The sequence below is a fragment of the Epinephelus moara genome, chromosome 5, assembly GCF_006386435.1.
Source record: "Epinephelus moara isolate mb chromosome 5, YSFRI_EMoa_1.0, whole genome shotgun sequence".
NCBI lineage: Eukaryota > Metazoa > Chordata > Actinopteri > Perciformes > Serranidae > Epinephelus > Epinephelus moara.
Window position 1 is genome coordinate 8,482,168 of NC_065510.1, and position 20,467 is coordinate 8,502,634.

At 40.7% G+C, this 20,467-nt stretch overlaps 1 protein-coding gene across 2 annotated transcripts in view; it reads left to right on the forward strand.

The window, feature by feature from the left end:
* Positions 1-9,135, forward strand: part of lpar2b (lysophosphatidic acid receptor 2b) — a 26,566-nt gene extending 17,431 nt beyond the window's left edge. The window contains exons 4-5 of one of the 2 annotated variants that reach the window (XM_050044522.1): positions 3,330-3,583; positions 8,997-9,135. In XM_050044522.1, the coding sequence (XP_049900479.1) occupies positions 3,330-3,583; positions 8,997-9,092 (350 nt within the window). In that variant the 3' untranslated portion in view covers positions 9,093-9,135. Of the gene's footprint in view, positions 1-3,329; positions 3,584-8,996 lie in introns of those variants that run through there. The other variant, XM_050044523.1, reaches the window with a different exon arrangement.
* Positions 9,136-20,467: the final 11,332 nt, after the last annotated feature.

The following is a 20,467-nucleotide window of genomic DNA, read 5'->3' on the forward strand; positions in this document are numbered from 1 at the left end:
TTCATTACAATATCGTAACATGGTTTAGATTTCTAAATAAATATTCACCTCGTCGCTAGATAGACCTACTCCTGAAAAACTCGTGTCTGCGCAAGGCTTTTTGTCCCTACGAGGCCACCGTCATTTACCTGACAGGAGGGGTGAGCGAGTGAGCCCTGCAATCTAGAATTTGACCACTGATGTCACTGTTTTGAATCCATTTTACACACTGGCCCTTTAAGTTCATTGTTGACCTTGGAAAGACTTATTAGACCAACAAAAAACAACAACTTTTTCCATCACATCTAACACACTGTAACGCAGAATCTACTGGTTTAACATAAAAAGATGCATGCAAAATTTTTTTAAGTAGTTCCAACTCTGGCATTATCAAGTTTTAGTACAACCAACATGATTTGTTTTGACATTGAAAAGCTTAATCAAGCTGAAACAACTTAATATTTATCCAAAAGTTGTGGTGATATTTAGTGATGATCAAATTACTTTATTTGATATTCTAACTTATTCTTTTTATTCAGTCCTACTAAAATGTTTTGATTTTGACCACCTTCTTAGAATAAGTTGTCAACTAACTAAAACACGTTGAAACAAATAAACAAACCAAATTTTTAATGGTGAAAAATGTATATATTTTAAGCATTATCCACCAACCCTATGAATCAATGCAGTCGTCATCAATGCATGGATATACTGTATAATACAACCTACTTCACTCAGGCCACGTGATTATATCATTTCTTTTAGGGAATCTGTTGAATGTTCAGCATCTCAGTTGCATTTTCTCCTCATTTATTTTTCTACTTTGCATTACTGAAGAAACCAAAGCCTCCTACACACAGTACCTACTTTATTATCACAGTTTTAGTTCTGAGACCTTCAACAGGTAAAATCTATCTGTGTGTGTTTGGTGTGATTCTTGGGTTTGTTCAGTCAAGATTTTTCAATCTATGCTCCTGCCAGTAAGACTTTGTGGTGACCTCATGGCAGGAGGGCCTTGTTTACTGTAAACGGTGGTAGGTTCCCAGCAGGAGCCACAACACGTTTTGGGTGTTTGGGGTCATAAAATTCAGTGACCTTCTCCATTTGTAAGTAATCACCTCAATGTGATTCGCCTTCAAGCACCTAAAAACGTGGTTTTCTACACCAGTGAATATTGTAATTATCCTCCTTGAGTTGGAAAAAACCATCTGTATTCATAAATTAAAGTTGGAGTCAGCAGTTCTGGAGAAAGATTGATGTTATTTGACCTCAACACCCAAACAAATACACCCCTTCTGTCAGCGCTCCCTCAGTGGCTCCAGTTATATCTCCGTTGTTATTTATGTTTCAGTACTATCATGGCATAGCTCTGCTCCTCATGGCTGAGGACGTGGAGGACATGGGAGAGTAGATGGCATAGTGTTGTGCAGCTTGCTCTGAACCCAGGGTTTCCCACACATTCATTTATTTGTGGCAGCCCACTACCATTAAAACATCACCTGCCACAAATACAATTTCTATTTTTGGACGGTTCATTAGGAGCGCTGTAGGAATATGTAATAGCACCACGCTGTCAGAGCACTGAACACACTCCAGGCAGACACTAACTGTTCATCTGCTGGGTCTAAAAGTTCACATTCACTCGCAGCAGCTGCTCCTCTCATCCATCAATCTGATCCGATCAGCTCTGAGTTGATCGACACATCAATTAGTAACCAACTGCTGCTGAGCTCGGCCTGCGCTGCGTTCACGGACCCACAAAAAACTTGAAATTCAGAGATGGAACACAGACTGAAACAAAGGGACTCGATGTTTGTTTCTTATTTGCAGATCCAGTTTATGAACACTGGATTGTTTATCGGCGCACACACAGAGTGGAGAGCTCGTGGACCCTGAGGAGATTTTTGTTGAATTTGAAAAAGAAAGTGTTGGATTAGAATCGCAGACTGCACCTTTAATGCTCAGAAACTGAACAGAAAACAGAGTGTGCAGATGTGGTTTTGTGGTTTGGTGAAATTGACTGACACATGTCTCTCAGTGCTGCATGGAAACACCTGGCAGAGCTCCACTTACATTAAAGCTGCAAGAAAAGCACTGACAAAACACAGAAATCCCTCCAGATAATATATCATGCAGGAGAGACTGATTGAAAGTTGGTTTTCAGGGCCTTTAATTACTCACCCCCACATAAATACCACATGTACATATTACTCATTTTGCTCATTGTACAAGACAGTTTTCAGGGAAACACACGCCTGAATCCTCACAGAACAAAACGACAAACACTGTCAGACTCTTAAACACACAGGCTGCCATGCAGGCTCCTCTTTGCCTGTCTGTACTTGTTAAACGAGACTCTACTCCCCCCCACACATTCACTCCTTCCCTCCTTCTCCCGCCGATTCCTCTTGTTTTCTGCTGAACTGACCATGCTCCCTTGCTCCTCTGCTCTCTTTCCCAGCCTCCCCTTCTTCTGCTCTCACATTTTGAACTTTCGATTAAATTCCTCAAAGTTTTAAAAAAGTTACACTTCTTTCTGCCGTCGCTCAGCAGCCGAGAATCAGCACCTCTGGCATGCGGCGAGGGCAAGTAAAAACCCTGAGCATGCCCTGACAGGGAGCTGCATAGTTTAGTTACTGTGACAGAAAACAGCTTCTCCCCTGTCCGTAAGACACCACTGAGAGTGTGTGAGGTGTGTAATCTTTTACTTCACTGTTTACAAGGACCAGCGTGAGTTATGACCTTGAAAGTGAGGACATTTTTTAAGGCGGTGATATTCTGGCTGTTTTCATGTCTTCACGTTGTGGTTCTAGAGTTCAGACTTGGTTAAACATAAAGGTTTGAGGTTAAGCGTTGAGTTGTGACAGTTGAGGTCAGGGGCTTAGGAATGCATTACTCGTCATGCGTGCGAGTGTGTGTTACCACATCATATTCACATTTCCGTCTCCAGCTCGTACATGTACATGTGTTAGTGCTGAACATGCTGCGAGTGTGTGCACATAATGAATTCCTGAGCTGCCTAATCGAGTATTATGATAATGAAATCTGATCATACAGACTAAACCCAGTCCTCATGCTGACATGCTATGTTTCTGGTGTGTGTGTGTGTGTGTGTGTGTGTGTGTGTGTGCATTGTCTACAGAGGAATTTACAGTACATTCCCTGTCTCCCTTAGTTAGCCCCCCATTTCTTCACATTCTTTAAAACTCTGTCTGCAGTCTGGTAATTTTCTTTCCTCCTATTTTATCTGTCACTATCCACACCTTTTATTTTTTATTTTATTTCCAGTGTTATTACAAGTTTTCTGATGACCTTGTGTACCCTTGCTCTCCCTCTCCCTCCCCCTACAGGCTGTTTTGTGTTATGCTGGACGCCTGGCCTGGTCATACTGCTGCTCGACGGCCTGGGCTGCGACTCGTGCAAGGTGCTGCGATACGAGAAGTACTTCCTGGTGCTGGCCGAGTGCAACTCCTTCGTCAACCCCATCATCTACTGCTTCAGGGACAAAGACATGAGGAGGACCTTCAGGCAGATCATGTGCTGCCTTCGGGGCCGCGACCGCAAGAGCACCTCTGGAGTTCACTTTAACACCCTGGAGCACGAGGTACTGTCCGACAGCAACGGAGTCGATGACAGCAGTCACAAACAAAACAACCACTCGCACTAAGAACTGTTTATAACAAAGCCCTGAAACCACACTGCCTGTTGACAGATGACTATGAATATCTGTTCACCACACACAGTACGACCATGACAACCACCACAAACAGTTTAGGAGATATGACGAACTGACACTTTGGTCGACTTGACAACTGATGCATCTCAGTTTTTTATTTTTTTTTATTTTGCTTTTCTCACCAAAAAATCGGATCATTAAATAATGGTTTAAAGGTCAAGTGTGTAGGATTTACAGGCATCTATTGGCAGAATGAAATATAATATTCATAACTGTTTTTTAGTTTATAATCACATGAAACCAAGAATCATTGTGTTTTCATTACCTGAGAATGAGTCGTTTATATCTTCCCTCAACGGACAAACCAAACCAAACCAAAGGCTCAAGATAGGCCCATATGTGTTTTTTCACGTCAGCCATGGTTGTAGTTCTCCTACCGCAACCTCACCGCTAGATGCCACTAAATCCTGCACACTGGACCTTTAATATTAAACACAATGTGGATCATGATTTGAAAAACATCCAGGTGCAAATCAGATTTGAAAACAGCTTTAACTAAACCACTCAGTACCTTAACAGGTCTTAAAAAACAACAACAAAAAAGCCTTGGTCCACTTCAAGCAGCTATAAGTGATATTTTTACAAGAACAGTGTAGCAGATGAAATTGTGAAAACATAGGAGCTGCTGATGGACCTAAAGAGAATTATCACCTGAATCTGCAGCTCCCCTCAGCTTTATGGAGCTTAAAGTGAGTTTTAGCTCATCTGTCCGGTCATAGTGTCGTTTTCATAGTGCGAAAAAGATCCCAAAATTCACTGTACGAAACCTGCTCAGCACCGAACAGCAGGCAGAGACATTTAGTGACTAACTGATGAACACGGTGGAGGATTGGTTGAATATTAGACTTACATCTGCAGAAACACAACCAAATATGAGTTTGTATTTAAAGTCGTATGCACTAAAAGTGTGACGTCATTACACTTCAACTTCTTGTCTGTCCTGCTTAAATTCACTGCTATGACAAATATAAACAAACATGCTTTTGCTTTCCAGTCGCTCTGTGTGTGTGTGTGCACATGATGGACAACAGTAACACTGTGCTGAATATAAAACCTCTGAATATTAGCTCTGTTGTTCTGCACTGTCACTGTGTTCACTTGTGTCAGAGAATAACTGTTGATCGATGTTGCAGTGCTTCAGCCTGCTGTGGTGTGAACACACTTTGTTGAGCTCTGTGTTGCCTATAAAATACATACCATTTTTTATACAGCACTGTGCATTGCAGTAAGCGACAGACGGTGTCACAGTGTTGTATGTGAAAACCATTTCAGAACTGTGACCTGTACTTTGCGCCAGGTTTGCAAATGTCACCAACAGTATCAGTCAATTTATAACCAACAGGTGAATCAAGTGGCTGCGTGAGGTGAAGCAGGTGTCCTCACTCAAAGTCTTATTGGATCACTCACCATTACTCTCTTTTTAGATAGAAACTGAAAGAAAATTTCATTTGATTCAGGTGTGCAAAATTTATATTCGTATTTGTTGGAGTTAAACATAATACAGGCACCCCCTCCACACACTCTTTATGTCATTTGTTGAGTGCTGTAGGTTTTGTTTCCCCTTACCTTCATCTGTGTGGCATCACATTTGTGTCTTAATTCTGAACACTGGATGGGACATTTTAGCATGTTTTCACCCAAAAAAGTAACATTTTGTAGTGAAATTATTGTTTATTTTANCACCCCTCCCCCCCCCACATATAAACACACACACACACACACACACACACACACACACACACACACACACAGTCAATATAGTCAATAACATGGCTGGGCACTGAGGAACCAGGTGAGGAAAGAACCACCTAGGCTGTGACACACTGAGAGATGTCACAGCCTACGGCCACAGGGAGCACCACCACAGAGACCACCCCGACCCAGATAGACTGGGGTGGACTCCACACATGGTGCAGAGCCCCCCAGTCCTCCGGACCTGAGGGATCTCCAGGACGACGTCCTAAATGAAGATTTAGAAACTTAATAATAATAAAATGCATAAAGATTTAAAAATAAATCATTTAAAAGCATTAGAAATTAAAATAACATATAAGAATTAAAAGAGTAAAAGAAATCAGTTAAAAGCCAAACTAATAAGGTGAGTCTTGAGCCTCCTTTTAAACACATCAACAATCTCTGCAGTCCTGATGCTCTCTGGCAGGCTATTCCACAAGTGAGGGCCATGATGGCTGAATGCAGCCTCCCCGTGGGTTTTTGTTCTAACTTTTGAAACAGTTAAAAGGCTGGTGCCGGAGGACCTCAGGATCCGCGAGGGTGCCCAAGATCGTTAAGACATTTAAAAACTAATAAAAGAACCTTAAAATCGATCCTGAAACACACGGGGAGCCAATGCAGCAATTTTAAAACTGGTGTAATGTGCGCCCACCCTCTGGTCCTCGTCAGCACTCGTGCGGCTTAACAAACTAAGACTCAGAATTATGTCAGTTGAATTGGATTTGGCAGTTCAACACAAATATTCGACAATTGGTTCCCTGTTTTTCTGTCTAAAGTTTGAGAGTTTGAACAGGGTTAAGCTGGACATTCAGGGTGACAGTGACATTTACATAATAAAGGAAATAAGACAGGTTAGCCCTCTGAGCTAATGCATGCTAACTGCTCTTCTGATGAATTGGGAAGTGTGCAACAATTTTTTTGCAGACACTAGATATCCAACAAAAGCCAGAGACTGTGTCAAACTGGACAACATAAACATTCTAAATGGGTCCAAAAATGGAAAAATGCCCATGCACAGCTGAAGTCAAGGTGCTGGTACTGTGGCAAAAGTACAAACGTGTAAAGAAAAAACCACATATATTGTGGCTACGTACCGCACACAAGACAGGACTGAGAAAGAGGATCGAGAATTTAATAGAGCAACGCGTTTCGCTTACAGTTTCATCAGGCTCATACTGAGCACAGGAAGACAGTGGTTTAAATAGGAAACAGCTTCTAAATGGGTCCCTTTGTGTTTCCTGTTTGAATGTATGTTAATGCAGAAGCATTAACATACATGGCGCGTAGACCGCTCACTTTGACGCGAGGTAACATGACGCATGTGTGAGATCCAATATTGACATGAACACAAGAGGCACTCGTGCGAAGTAGACCTCTAGAGACCGTGAATGTGAGGTCGGAGGTCATCACAATGGCGGACAATAGTTCTGAAGAAAGGCTGTCGGGCGTTGTGTATAGCCTACTACATCCGGAAATACAGTGTCACCGCCTTCTTCACTTTTCGTGACCTCTGTGTCTGAGTGCTGTGGTCTGCCCCTAGCGGAGACCACCAGTATCAGGCGTTTTGGCTGCGTCGACAAACAACTGTGTTGCGGCAAGTATACACACAGGCGCAGCACACTATGTACGCGTACGTTTGGCCACACAGCCAGTATACTTGTGCGCTAAGCCAAAGGCAGAGGATAACGGAATATTGGAGCCTGACTGGGCAAGGCGTCTTTTCCTCGGGGGAACCTTCCTCTGTCTCATTCAGACTCACCGTGGGTCTTTCCATAGCTGTACCAAAAGAGCAGTGTCAAAGTGTGGAGCGTTCACCATGCAGCTAAATCAAGGGTCCAAACATCCCCAGAAATACACTGCACACTGACTGACAAAAATAATACGGCTTGATTTGAAGATTCTCAGTCAAGTAAGGGTCTCCAGCCGATGATTCAAATCTTTGACTCTCAGGAGTAGCCCTACTTTTATGCTCAATATTTTTGTGTGTGCCTGTGTTTGTAGTCATTCACATAAGTGCACAATGATTTGCCCTCTGTGTTTCTTTGCTCTGTGCACTCCCAACCCCTCCAACTCTTGCTCACAGTGTCTCTCCAGCTCTTAACATCCCCAATTTGCCTGTACACTCACTCAACCAGACACAGTGTGTCACAGTTTCAGCTAATAGGATGATTAGTAATTTCTGACAGGCTGTTTTGGCCACTATTGGTCTTTGTTTGTTAATAATTTCTCTATAAAATGAAATATGTCTGTGTGCTAATATTCTAATAAAGTGTCCCATCACACACTCAGAGTTTAGACACAATATAGTTGCATTGCCCAGCCAGAATGTCACAGTCCATAAAGCAAAATTCAGCAAAACATCAAGGAGTGACCTTGATCTAACTCTTCAAATAAAAGGAGGCATAAGTGGTGACTCTGCTTTTTACTATAAACAGATTTCTTTTTCGGAATTACCCTGATGTCTTATGCAATTGTGACTTAGTTTATAGAGAGCACAACATTTCCATGTTCTCTGTGCTGTTTGCTAGTTTGTGTGTGTTGGATGGCGTGCTCGTGCTGTACAGTCTTAAACCAGTCCAGATGTGTGCTGGTGGTTAGAGTGGGTCATGCTCCTTGCCACATTTCCTCTGACTTGTTACTCTGGTATGTGTGTATGTTGGAGACATGCACTCTGTCACTCATACACACGCATGCCGCATGTTATTGGTGCTAGCAGGAAGTGCTAGCGCTGCAAGTGTATGTGTGTGCACATGCATATGAGCGTGTGCACTGATTCACAGACACACTGTTTTACATATTTTTTTCATTAGTGACATTAAGATAGAGAAGAAGAGGAGAGGAGGCCTGAGGGGAGGGAGGCATTAGTGAGATGGTTTGGAGAAATTAGCATTTGCCCTCTCTTGTGTGTTGTCGATAAAATATGTCAGTGACTCACGCAATTGAGAAGGAAGTTGGACATTTATGGGTAATAGCAAATCATCAGCAAGTACTCTTAAAGGGACTACCATTACAAGAGGATATTAAAGGCATAATATTACATTCAAAGCATATTCTTTGTCTTTAGATTTCAGATAAATCAACATGTTGATACTTATTTTCATATTATAGGCCTGCAATTGATATTATGTTGCAGGCAGAAATGTCAGAAACATTTTCATATTGCTTTGGGTTTATTTTTGTAAAAACATTGTTAAAAGTGTTATAAATAAATGCATAAATCTGCCTACATCTGTGATTGTTTGGTCATGTCTGTCTGCCTGCTTTGCGTGTCAGCGTGAGTGCTTCTTTGTAATCATTTACATTTGATTTGAAGTCAAACTGTGGAAACTACTCATAAACCTGTTTTCAATGTCTCACTTTCTCTCAGCTTGTTTTGTTCTTTTTGCTAGTTTGGACATGACTAACCCATTTTCTTCTCTTTCTCTTTCACTTCCTGTTACTTTCTGCTGCACCTAATCCCCATTCCTTATTTTCCTTTCCCCTCTCCTGATCCCTTTATCTCATTCAAATCTCGGCCTCATATTCTCATCTGTCTTTCTGTCTGTAGAACTATAAGTCTCGTATTGCCGAGCCAACAGAGAGCAACGGTGCACTTCTCATCCGGGACGAATCAGAAGACGTCCCTGCCCCTTCAGAAACCTGAATGAACTCAAACAACGAGGAACATTCAACACACTCGAGTCATGCAGACACACACTTGACACTATCTCTGCTGGCATAAACAAGCCTTAAGACCTGTTTTTCCTCAGCCAGCAGACCGTCTGGTCGGGGTCAAAAAACTGTTTATTCTTTCAAAACCAAATTGATTTATACCTCTGCTACCAGCAGACAATGGTGTGTGTCTGCAGAGCAAAGAAGAATCGTTAACTTCTAATCTCAGTCGGCCAACGTGATGGTGAACGAATCTTCTAATTCAACTGGAAGCAAGTGGCTCATTTGTGCTCCATTAACAACCTTCAGCAGACACAAGACCGCAAAGCCTTTCATACTGGATCATTTAAACAACATGGTGGAACACTGGAGAGCCCATTTCCTGTTGAGACATAAATGAGATCTGCCAGTTGACCCTAAACAGATGATGGTAGAAGGTGGCCACTGAACAACTGGAACATGCTGGCAGCGCATGGAAGAAATGACTTTAAGTGTGTGGAGAGTCGCCAAGCAGATAAATGTGCTCTGTCATATCCTTGTGATGGATTCTTGTATATGTGAGTTTATTTGTTGAATCAGTCTAAAGCTAATGCAGTCTCTGTTCAGTTTTTGTTGAAACTGTTTTAGAAAGATGTTTTGTACTGCGTCCTACAGAGATGTCTGTGAGCTGGATGTGGTGGACAAAATTATACCACTTGTTGGTTAAATGCAACACAGAATCTACACCTTTCCCAAACAGTTTAGACAGACCTGAACATTATGACCTTTATGAGGGCAGGGTTTGTTGCATTACTTTAAGCAAGGTGTGCCTAATAAACTGGCAGTGTATATGGAATCAGTGGACATCTGATGATACCAGGGTTCATTTTGTACGTAAAGAGGAACTCTGAATTTCTTCAAGCTGTACGCTTTTTCTATGTATTTATGTGGAGTGACTCATGACACATAATAACAATATTTGAAACCCGTTCAGTATTTAAATAGAGCTGCAGCTGGCAGCAGCAAAACAGGCTGCAAATAAACCACCCGGGCAGGTGTTTCCTGTCAGTTTACATCCATTCAGAGTGCTTGTCTCTGCCACTAACATGCTCACATCGTTATTATGACTGTCTTACAACATTATGGAAAGAACCCTACAGAGAAATGAAACGTTTTTCCACACTTGTCGTTAGTTCCAGTCTTGCTAAAAGGGAAGTCTCGGTGTGAAATCTCATGAGAGGCGACTTGTTGCAGGAAGAAAATGGTGGAAACAGGAGTAAGATTCAGAGAGAGGAGTGGCGGCGGTAGTTTGTTGTGTCTGAGCACTGAAAGTGTATCTTACTCTTATCTAAAAGGTTTTCAGTGTCATGTCACAAGAGTCAGAGATTTCAGAACCTCTCCTTTAGTGAGACACAAAACAGACTTGAACAAGCAAACAATCAAGGGGAAATGTTTCATTTGTTTTTAGGGTTCTCTTCATGATGTAAGGCACTCATAATAATAATCTGAGCCTGTTTGTGGCAAAAACAAGCACCTTTATTGGATGTAAACTGACAACGTGCCCCATGTGGTTACATCGCAGCCTGTTTTGCCGCTACCATCTGCAGCGCTCTGGTTCAATACTGGACCTATTTTAAAGATTATTGTCCCCGTTTGTCACTTAAATAAAAAACCATGGGAAGGTAGGGTCCAGGCTGAAAATTACGGAGTTTCCTTTAAGACACAATGTGTAGTAAAAGGCCACTGAAGCTCATGGAGGTGACCAGGCCGACCCTAAACTTGACTTTATAAAGGGGTTTGTTAATGGTTGATAGATATTGATTAGTAACATGTTGATATTAGCAGCAGCATCTGTGTTGGCAGGTTATGAAAAATAACCTGCACTGTGTTCAACAAGTTCTTTAATTCATGCAGGAAACCCTCTCTGATTGAGAGCTGCAGAGCATCCAGACCAAAATCCATTAATTACCAACTTAACATTTACTGCAGCTGTCATATTCAGCCACTGTCTCGTCGTCGTGGCTCTCTGAGCTGGTACACGTTTGGTTCTGAGCTGTTTGTGGGTCTAGTTTTTTGTTGTTTCTTTTATAATTGTCACAACGGCTTGGTACAAGTTTCTTATTACTGTTAGTGTCAGTAGTGGCATGAATGTTATATTTGATTTTATAGTCGTAAAGGTTATTTAACTGAAGACCTGATAGACTATTGCACTGAAATAACCCTCAATCAGGGATTTACTATCCATGTGTAACTGATGATTTACTATTAAGATAGAAACTCTGGACCCTTTAATGGCTCGCTTTTTAATAATCCTCGAGATAAAGATCTCACTAAAAAGACAGCTAAATATCCTTAAAGAGGATGAAGGCCAACCAAATGTAATTTCCCAACTTAGCAGCTCATTAGTTACTCTTATAAATGGCTTATTACCGATCTCAAAGGCTTTATTAATACTTTATAAGCATTAATAAAGCCTAAGTTAGAATTTAAAGCTTTTAATTCAATCGTCTTGGCTTAGGATGATAACATTTTAGATGTGTATTTATAGTTTTTACCTGAACATCTTCACACTTAAAGTGGAAAAGACTCACCCTCTAATGTGCTTGTTAAAGGTCCAGTGTGTACGATTTAGTGGGATTTGGTGACATCTAGTGGTGAGGACTGCTCATTGCAACTAGTTGAAATGTCTCCTGATCAGAATTCCCTCAGTGTTCATTGTTCAGGAGGTTTTTAAGGGGAGCTGAATTATCTGCAGAGGTCTTTTCCTCTCCAAAAGAAACAGACCTGGTGATTTAAACCGGCTAAAACACTGACTAAAGCAGTTTCACATGACAAAGCAGTGTTTATCTGATGCAGTTTGGCACATGTCTGAGAGACTGCTAGCCCCAGCACCTGCTAATGTGTGCTCACCTTTTTCTCTGATAACTTAAGATCCAGACATTCAGGAGGTTTTTCCTGTGAGCCTGCAGAGGTCTCTCCCTGTCCAAAACAAACAGACCAGGTGATTTAAATGTGGTGTTGCAATGCTCTCTTCACTGATGGGCTGCTAACTACGGTGGCGGACACAAAGATGTGAATGGCCCTATCTAGAGCCAGTGATTCGGTTTGGTTTGTCCATTGTGGGCTACAGTAGAAACATGACAAAGCACCATGGTGAACTCCGTAGAAGAGGATCCACTCACTATGTAGATATAAATCATTCTAACGTAACGAAACACAATTCTTATTTTCAGGTGATTATACATGTAAGAACACATATATTACATCTCCCACAATCCCACACTGGACCTTTAAGATGCACATTAAAGTCTAGATTTTACTTTTCCTCATAACTGTCTATTTAAACTGTTTGCTCCCTGATGCAGTACCAGTTAAAACTCATTGTAAACGTATTTGTTTTGCAGTTATAGACCGTACGCTATACGCTGTCTTACTCAAAGTTTGTTCTGTCTTTTTTGTTCTTGTGCTGATGTGACACAATACTCCTTTTGTAAAGTGTTTGTGATATAAAACTTTATTTATGATCACATTGTAATTGTAGATATCATGTACAGTATTTAGTGCATTTAAACATATTTACCATTCATCAGAGATAACTCAAAAAAAGAAAAGAAAATAAAGAAAGAAAAACCAAAAAAGGGAAATCAAGCTTTGCATTTATCGTTATTAATGTTTCGAAATCCTTGTTGAATCTTTTTATTAAACGTGACAGAATGAACAGAACACGTGAGCGATGTGAAACTTTAGGGTGAACATATAACAACAGTTTTATGTTAATATTGTGAATAGTGCTGTGTTTCAGTTTTCTGTGTGTCATTTTCAGTCGTGATGATCTGCCCTCAGTAACTGACATTTACGTCATTAAATATTTTGAATACATGTATCTCTCTGACTCTCCTGTGGCCTGTTCACTGACAGCTTGTCTCATCTTTTGCCAAATTCAAGGTTCTTTCTTTCTAAATTTGCTTTTGATTTCATCGAGTTTCTCATTTTCTTCCTTCACACAGGGAGAGACAACCTCTTCTTTATCTGCTCTCCTACATTCCCCAGCCCTCCTCTGTCCTCCTTCCTCCCCAGTGACGTTGTCGACTCCTTCCTCATGTTACCAAGAGATACTCTTTTCGATGATGTAAACTCTTTTTTGTCCGTAGGCAGAGAGAATTTCCTCTGAAGACGCTTCTTCTTCTTCAGGTTATCCAGGTTCAGTTTATCCAGTGCCCGAGGGATCTTCTTCTTGCGTTTCTTATTGGGTAGCGCCCCCTTCAGCTGACGCCAGGCTTTGTTCAGAGGCGACTTCTTTTTCTTCCTCCAGATGAAGTGTGTTTTGGAGGAGGAGCCGCCCATCCCCAGGTAACCTGCAGGAGGAGTATAAACATGATCAACCTGAATGTATGGAGTGTTCTGGAGGCCGGCTTTTCACATGCTAGTGAAAAGAATAAAAATCAATTTTTCAAGAGCGCCCTGGCCACAAGTGCAGCATAAACATCATTACAACATTAAACACATATAGACAAATACATTTCTACATGATGACTTTGGTGAAAATTTTAGAAGCAATCACATCGATCAAGAGTGCTATAAAACTGACTTAAATCCCCCTATAGTAATCAGCTCCAACAATTTCAGGTCCTTTTGTTCATTAGTATTTAAAACCTTTTTTCCCTAGTTCACTTTGAATCTTGGGCACCAACATCTGTATAACTCTGTGAGAGTACAGGTGATATTAATTTGGGGTTTTACACATGTATGTACACAGATAAGAAGGAACCAGCCCCAGCAGAGATTTATATATAAAAGTCAACCAATGCAAAAGTCTGTGGATGTACAGAGAAGGCTATAAAACAGCTGCATACAGTGTACAGTGGTGCATGCAGTTTCCCCAGACAGTAATAAAACTGTAAAACACAGTGGTACATATAATGTCCAGCTCATTTAGGCACTGGTCAGGTGCAGTCATGAAGAGCAGGTCACGGTAATAATCCAACAGTGGTGAACAAAAAATTGTTGTCAAAGTCAAGTGTTTGTTTGCCTGGAGAGAGAAACAGGATTTATTTCTGAAGAAGAAACTTAATTTAAGTTTCAGGTTGGAAACAATGTGGTTTGATTGACAACTTCTGATCAGTAATACTACCTAAATACTTACATGTTTTTATGTTGAATGATGAAAATATTTTTTCACAAAACTGTAAAGTAATTGTGCCAAATTTGATGTACACTATTGTAGTAGATGTCAATAGACATAAACATTAGGATAAAACCTACTGCTGTTCATTATATTAATGAATAAAACTAAAATTATGACAAAAACATAATAAAAAAACAAACAAGACAAAGTTAAGTGTGCGAAAAGTAGTAGGTAGAAGTCAAACTTATATGTCCCTTCCCGTTTCTTACATTTCTTCTTTAAACACATATATTATTTCATCAAATTCCCAAATTAATTCACAACTAATACCACCCCTGTGCTCTTGTTTACCTTTCAGGTACACACACAAAAATGTCTTTACAAACCTTATGTCGTCTTCTCAGAGCATAAGAAAGTGTTGCTCATTTGTGTCCTCCGTCCTGAGTCTAAAGATAACCAGCGGGTTCTTACCTTTATCATCATGTAAGGGATCTGATGGACCACATCAGATAGAATCACTGCCTACACCAAACTCACTAATGGAAAAATGTGCGAGAAAGGTCAGTGATTTTTTTAACAAGCTACCAACAAACAGGAAGAAAACAAACTGGATGAAGGAACTGGTTCTGTGGCATTCTTTGGCACTGACGTTGTTTCTGTTTCTGCTGATTCAGAGATGCCTTACAGCACACCCTCCTGTGCCCAAGAACACTTACAGCATGTTTATGTCATGTATATATGGCAGTTTATTTGACCTTATAAAAACTTTATGTGTGTCTCTTAACTGTAGAAAATTTAATGAGACTTTTTCACTGAAATTTATACTCGTCATAGTAGGGAAAAGCACAGCAGTTAGTGATAACATTAAAGGGACAGTTCACCCCAAAATCAAAAGTACATATTTTTCCTCTTATCTGTAGTGCTGTTTATCAATCTAGATTGTTTTGATGTGAGTTGCAGAGTGTTGGAGATATCAGCTGTAGAGATGTCTGCCCTCTCTTCAATTTCATGGAACTAGAAGGCACTCAGCCTGTGGTGCTCAAAACACCAACAAAAAAAAAAATACATTTAAAAAAACTCAACAGCAATGTCTCTTTCCAGAAATCATGACTCAGTTACCAAAGATAATCCACAGACTTTGCTATAAGCAGAAGGAAGTGGGTATCTACTGCTAGCTCACCTAGCACCACTGAGTTAGCTAACATTAAAGCTCCGATGAGGACGACACCATTCATGTTTACATCTCTCGCTGTCACGAGCATGAGCCTCTTGTCCATGAGTAGATGAATGCTTCCCTTTACTGGTCATGGTTTCTGGAAAGAGACTTTGCTGTTGAGTTTTTCTAATGTAGTTTTTTGCGCTTTGAGCACCACAAGCTGGGCGCCATCTTGCTCGATTATATTCATAGCTGGAGACCAAGCTCATGAGAGAAGACTTTAAGTTATTTGACATGTACATGTGTATAGTTGTAACCCTTTTGTCTCAGCACCTAGAACTCACTTAAGTTTTGCATCAGAGCTTAGATGGGGCCCAAAAAATCCAGCCCATGCATGTTCTGTCCGAGCCTGGCCCGTCCCTTTAACTGTAATTATGAGCCCGAGCCTGGTTTAAACCTGACATTTTTTTAAAGATACGAACGTGAACGTCACGTCATTGTTGTGCTTTTTAAAATTATCCTAGCTATTTGGGATCAGTAGGACCCCATACTGTAAGTATAAAAAACTAAACATTGTCTACGATAATTAAATCCCAATGTCCTAAAGTGAGATGACATTAAAGTCCCAATGTCTTCAAACTTCCTAATTAACAGTGTTGTAGCTTTACTGTTGCTAAATTGGCCAAAATTATAGCCAGACTGACTTGACAGAGATGGCTGCCATCTTGTTTTTACATGGATTAATGTATTGTGCTCTTACTACCACTAGATGGCACAGGCACGTGTCCACGAACAAGGACAACAGGTCTGAGTTAAGTAGAATGAAGTGTAAGGTCAAAGAAACCCAAAATGTGATGCCTTCATATGAGGACACAGGATCTCAGGAGGAAATACTAAGGTCTAACTCATTGACCTGTACATGTAAGATGCACTTTTTGACCACTGATAGCCCCAAAATGTCTTGCAGTATCTGCTCAGTGTCACATGGCATGAGAGTTCTTTGAGTACAGATCTTACTGCCTCTCTCTGCTTCACCTTATCTGATCCAGACTCTAATACCTGTGCAAACACACCCCTGTCAGTTATTTTCATCATCTCTCGTTACATGCTGAAAACAGGAGCAGGAGAGATGAAATGTGTTTAGTTGTCACTGGGGTTAGTTGTAACACTTTCAGAAGGTGTTACAACCATCCCCACCCCTGCCACACAGTGTTTAGTGAGCTGTAGCAGATATGCCGCACATTTTTTTTAAACATATGTGTGTATTGCTTTTTTTAGAGCATAGAAAAGACATCAGAAAAACATTTCAACGGGCACAGCAAGGTGCTTCAGCCTTCGTCTGAAAGAGTTCAGTTCAGGGTCCCATTCATTCAAATAAACACAAGAAGTTTGTGCTCTAGAAAAGGATCAGCACTCAGTGAATAACCTCCTAAGCCCTATGATAAGCTATTATGGCAAGGCTTAACTATACAGACCAGTGAGCAGTGATAACTAACATGTCTTTGGGGTCATCAGGTGGGAACCTCCTTTCACCAGTGTTTCGTCTAATTGGTCCCACGACACCTCCAGGAGGCTAGACAGTGATCTCTGGTGTCCCAGAGACACTCCCCTAATGCCAGGTCTCACCGCTCCCCTCCCCACACCAACCCAACAACCTCCTTTACCTTACTTACACATGGCTTTCTCAGCCCAAACAGCACTGCCACCTTCAACCAATCCCAGGCTCTGTACATGCGAGCTCCAGGTAGAGACAGTGCCGATACTACCTTTCCTAGCACATTCACCATACTCTATTTCACATGCTACATAGCATAACTCCAATATAAGCTAAAGTTAAAGGAGATAGATAAACTCACAGGATCAGCCAAAACTCATCAAACACAACACCTCTATCCTCGTTATAGAATCTCAGTCTCCCCAGATGTAATGTGTTTGCCATTTAATTTAACCATAAATCATATGTAGGAACAGGGCTCGTAAAATTAACTTCTTTGCAATCACCACTCCAAATAAAACAGCCATTTTTTGGCATTTGCTAGCAGAGGATAAGGAGCTGGTCATTCCAGGGGTATGAGTGCTATGAGTGGATCAGGTTCCCAAGATTCTCAGAAGCCTCAGAGAAACAGTGAAAAATGTTCTTCCAATGTATATACAATTATATGACCAGAAAGCATGTGCTAAATTGCTGATTGTAGGTTTACAGCGTTTACAGACAGGTGAAACATCAGTAAAAGAAGCTATGTAGCTTTTCCCTGGAATAATAGTGTATGTAAAGTTTTAGATATGCTTCACAGTTTACCAAAGAGACTAGTCATAATTCTAATTTCAGCAATATCATATACAAATATAGACTTGGTCGGGAAAAAAAGCAAAACTTTTATACCAGAAAATTAACGTTTTGGATGTAAAATATACACACTTCTTCACACAGCTTTGAAATTTCACATGCAAGGTCAGGAGGGAGGTGGTCATACATCACATGTATTGCATGAGTCTTACAGTCATACCTCGTCTCCTCTATCTACACAAACTGTCACGTTTACACATATTTATTGGGGTTGAGCCAATACACGGACAAAACAAGTATCCAGTACAGATAATGTACTTTTTACAAGTGAGTATCATATGAAAATGTGTCATTAACTGTGCTTGTGACAAATAAATCCTCATTTTGGTGGCTATGTTTAATCTTTTACTCTTGTGAAAATGATCTTAAGCTCAATTCTGGGGCTGCTCTGTAAATACTTTAATCATAGGTAATAAATATGAGTATGGACCTCACTGATCCATAAGGCAACTCACTCACACATACATTTATTAATTCACTCTCTCCTGCATGGTAAGATGATCTGCACCTCTTCTCTTCAATACAAGCACTTTATTTAGACACTGTGCAGCAACCAATACAACTTTATGAGCACAGAGCCAACCCTGCTCTCTGCTTTTACAGTGTTCCCCTGCCCAATTCAAAATGTCCTCATTTGTAGCCTTTGATTTCAGAGCTGTGCTCAACAGAGGTACCTGCTGCGGTTTCCTGTGTCATACATGCATCAAAACCTTGATGTAAGAACACAGTATGAATTGTTGTTTCTTTTAGGTTAAATATGTTTATCCTTTTCTCTGTCAGGGTTGCAAATAATATTAAAAATAACTGTAAAATAATATTGTTGCTGAGTTGCTGAGTGTTGCATCTGGACAACAGATAAAAGTCACACTCTGGGTTGGTTTGCTGCACGTAGACTTTTTCACTCTCATCAGCTTCAGTGTCACCGTCATGGTTTTCCTGTTTCAGAGGTTTCTGTGGTGTGCACATGCAGAGCACAAACAAGACACTATAAGTATTTGCGTGTCACTTCAAAATGCTGATGAGGGGTTTTGTTTACTTGTACTTACCTACTGTATTGTCTACATGTTGCTACACTACCGATATGAAGTGCAATAGTGCAAAACGGATTTGCTACGTCAGCCCTGTTTAAAACATTTGTCAGAGCAGACTTAGGTTAAAGGTTCAATGTGCAATTTTGGAGAAAGATAGCTGATTGTTAAGTCTCACTCCCAGGTAGTCAAATACTGACGACCTTGGGTTGGCAGTTGGACCGAACTACCAACCCAAAGTGTTGGTATTTGATTACCTGGAAATGAGTCTCAATAATCAGCTGTCTTTCTCAAGAATTAATTACATAATTCACCTTTAAACTAGGGTGGCATGGTGGAGCAGTGGTTGGCATTGTCACCTCACAGCAAGAGGGTTCCTGGTTTGAACCTGGGGTGCAGGAGCCCTTCTGTGCAGAGTTTGCATGTTCTCCACATGTCAGCGTGGGTTTTCTCCAGGTACTCTGGCTTCCTCCCACAATCCAAAGACATGCAGGTTAACTGGTGACTAGATTGTGAATGTGAGCGTCTTTCTCTATGTGTCAGCCCTGTGATAGTCTGGCAACCTCTCCAGGGTGTATCCTGCCTCTCGCCTAATGACAGCTGGGATAGGCTCCAGCCTCCTGCGACCCTCAACAGGATAATCAGAAATGGAAAATGAATGAATGAATGAATGAACCTTTAAACCCTAGACTGAAAACATAATGGACATAGCTACTGCGACATCACCAATTGGTTTGTAGACTACCATTTTGAAACCTTGAGTTCAGCATTTCGGTCGTTGCCATCTTGGTTTTTTTGGAGCCAGAAGTGACCATATTTGGGCAAGAGGCTGGCGCTGTTGAGGGGGGAGGGGTGGATCATCTAACTGAGAAGCCAAGGACACTATGAGCAGACAACCTGTCACTCAGATCAGCCCTTATTATGAGTAACTTTAAGCCTTAATAAAATGTAAATGGATGAGTTATATAAAAATTGTCATGAAGGGGGAAATAAGCTAGAGACCAAAACAGTTTTTGCACCAGGCTGTAAACATGTTAATTTCTGCTGTAAGGTTGTTTTTATATTTTATTTTCAAATTTTCCATGTAACAAAATGTACATGGATGAATACACACACAAACACGCTCCAAATCCCCTCCCTAAAAGTAAAATAAAAACAACACAAAGTAAGAAGCAATATAAATAATCCTGGCTTAATCAGAGGACTAATGGTGTATCAATGCGATGTCCTTTTTATAACAAATCTGACAGAGGTGTTAGTAAAGTCTCAGTAGGCTATACATCAAGTAGGGCTGCCAAATCTTAAAGGTGTTGTATTTGTTTCATACTATACGTGATCTTTTCAAGTGGAATGCAGCTGTTCATTTCCAAAAACCACCTGGCCATGAGAAGGTGGGAATCAGACTTCCATGTCACCGCTATGCATTTCCTGGTAGTGCTTAAAGCTATTTCCATAAACCTCTTTTGGAAGTTCTGTAAATACGGTAAGCACAAATGGTTGTAAAGTTCCCTCGTAAGCAAATTTGTGGGTCCAATGGAAAAGCAAATGATACATGTTTTGCCATGACCTCACTAAAATCGTGGCAAAATGGTGGCAGTGGTTTGTATATGACCAGGTGCAATGCAGAAATGAGCCCTCCTCAATACCACATCTAAAACATCTGTCTGATGACTCAGGTTTATATTTATGCAAACTCTGTGGTGTAATAGAAAGTTAAGGTTGGGCATTTTAA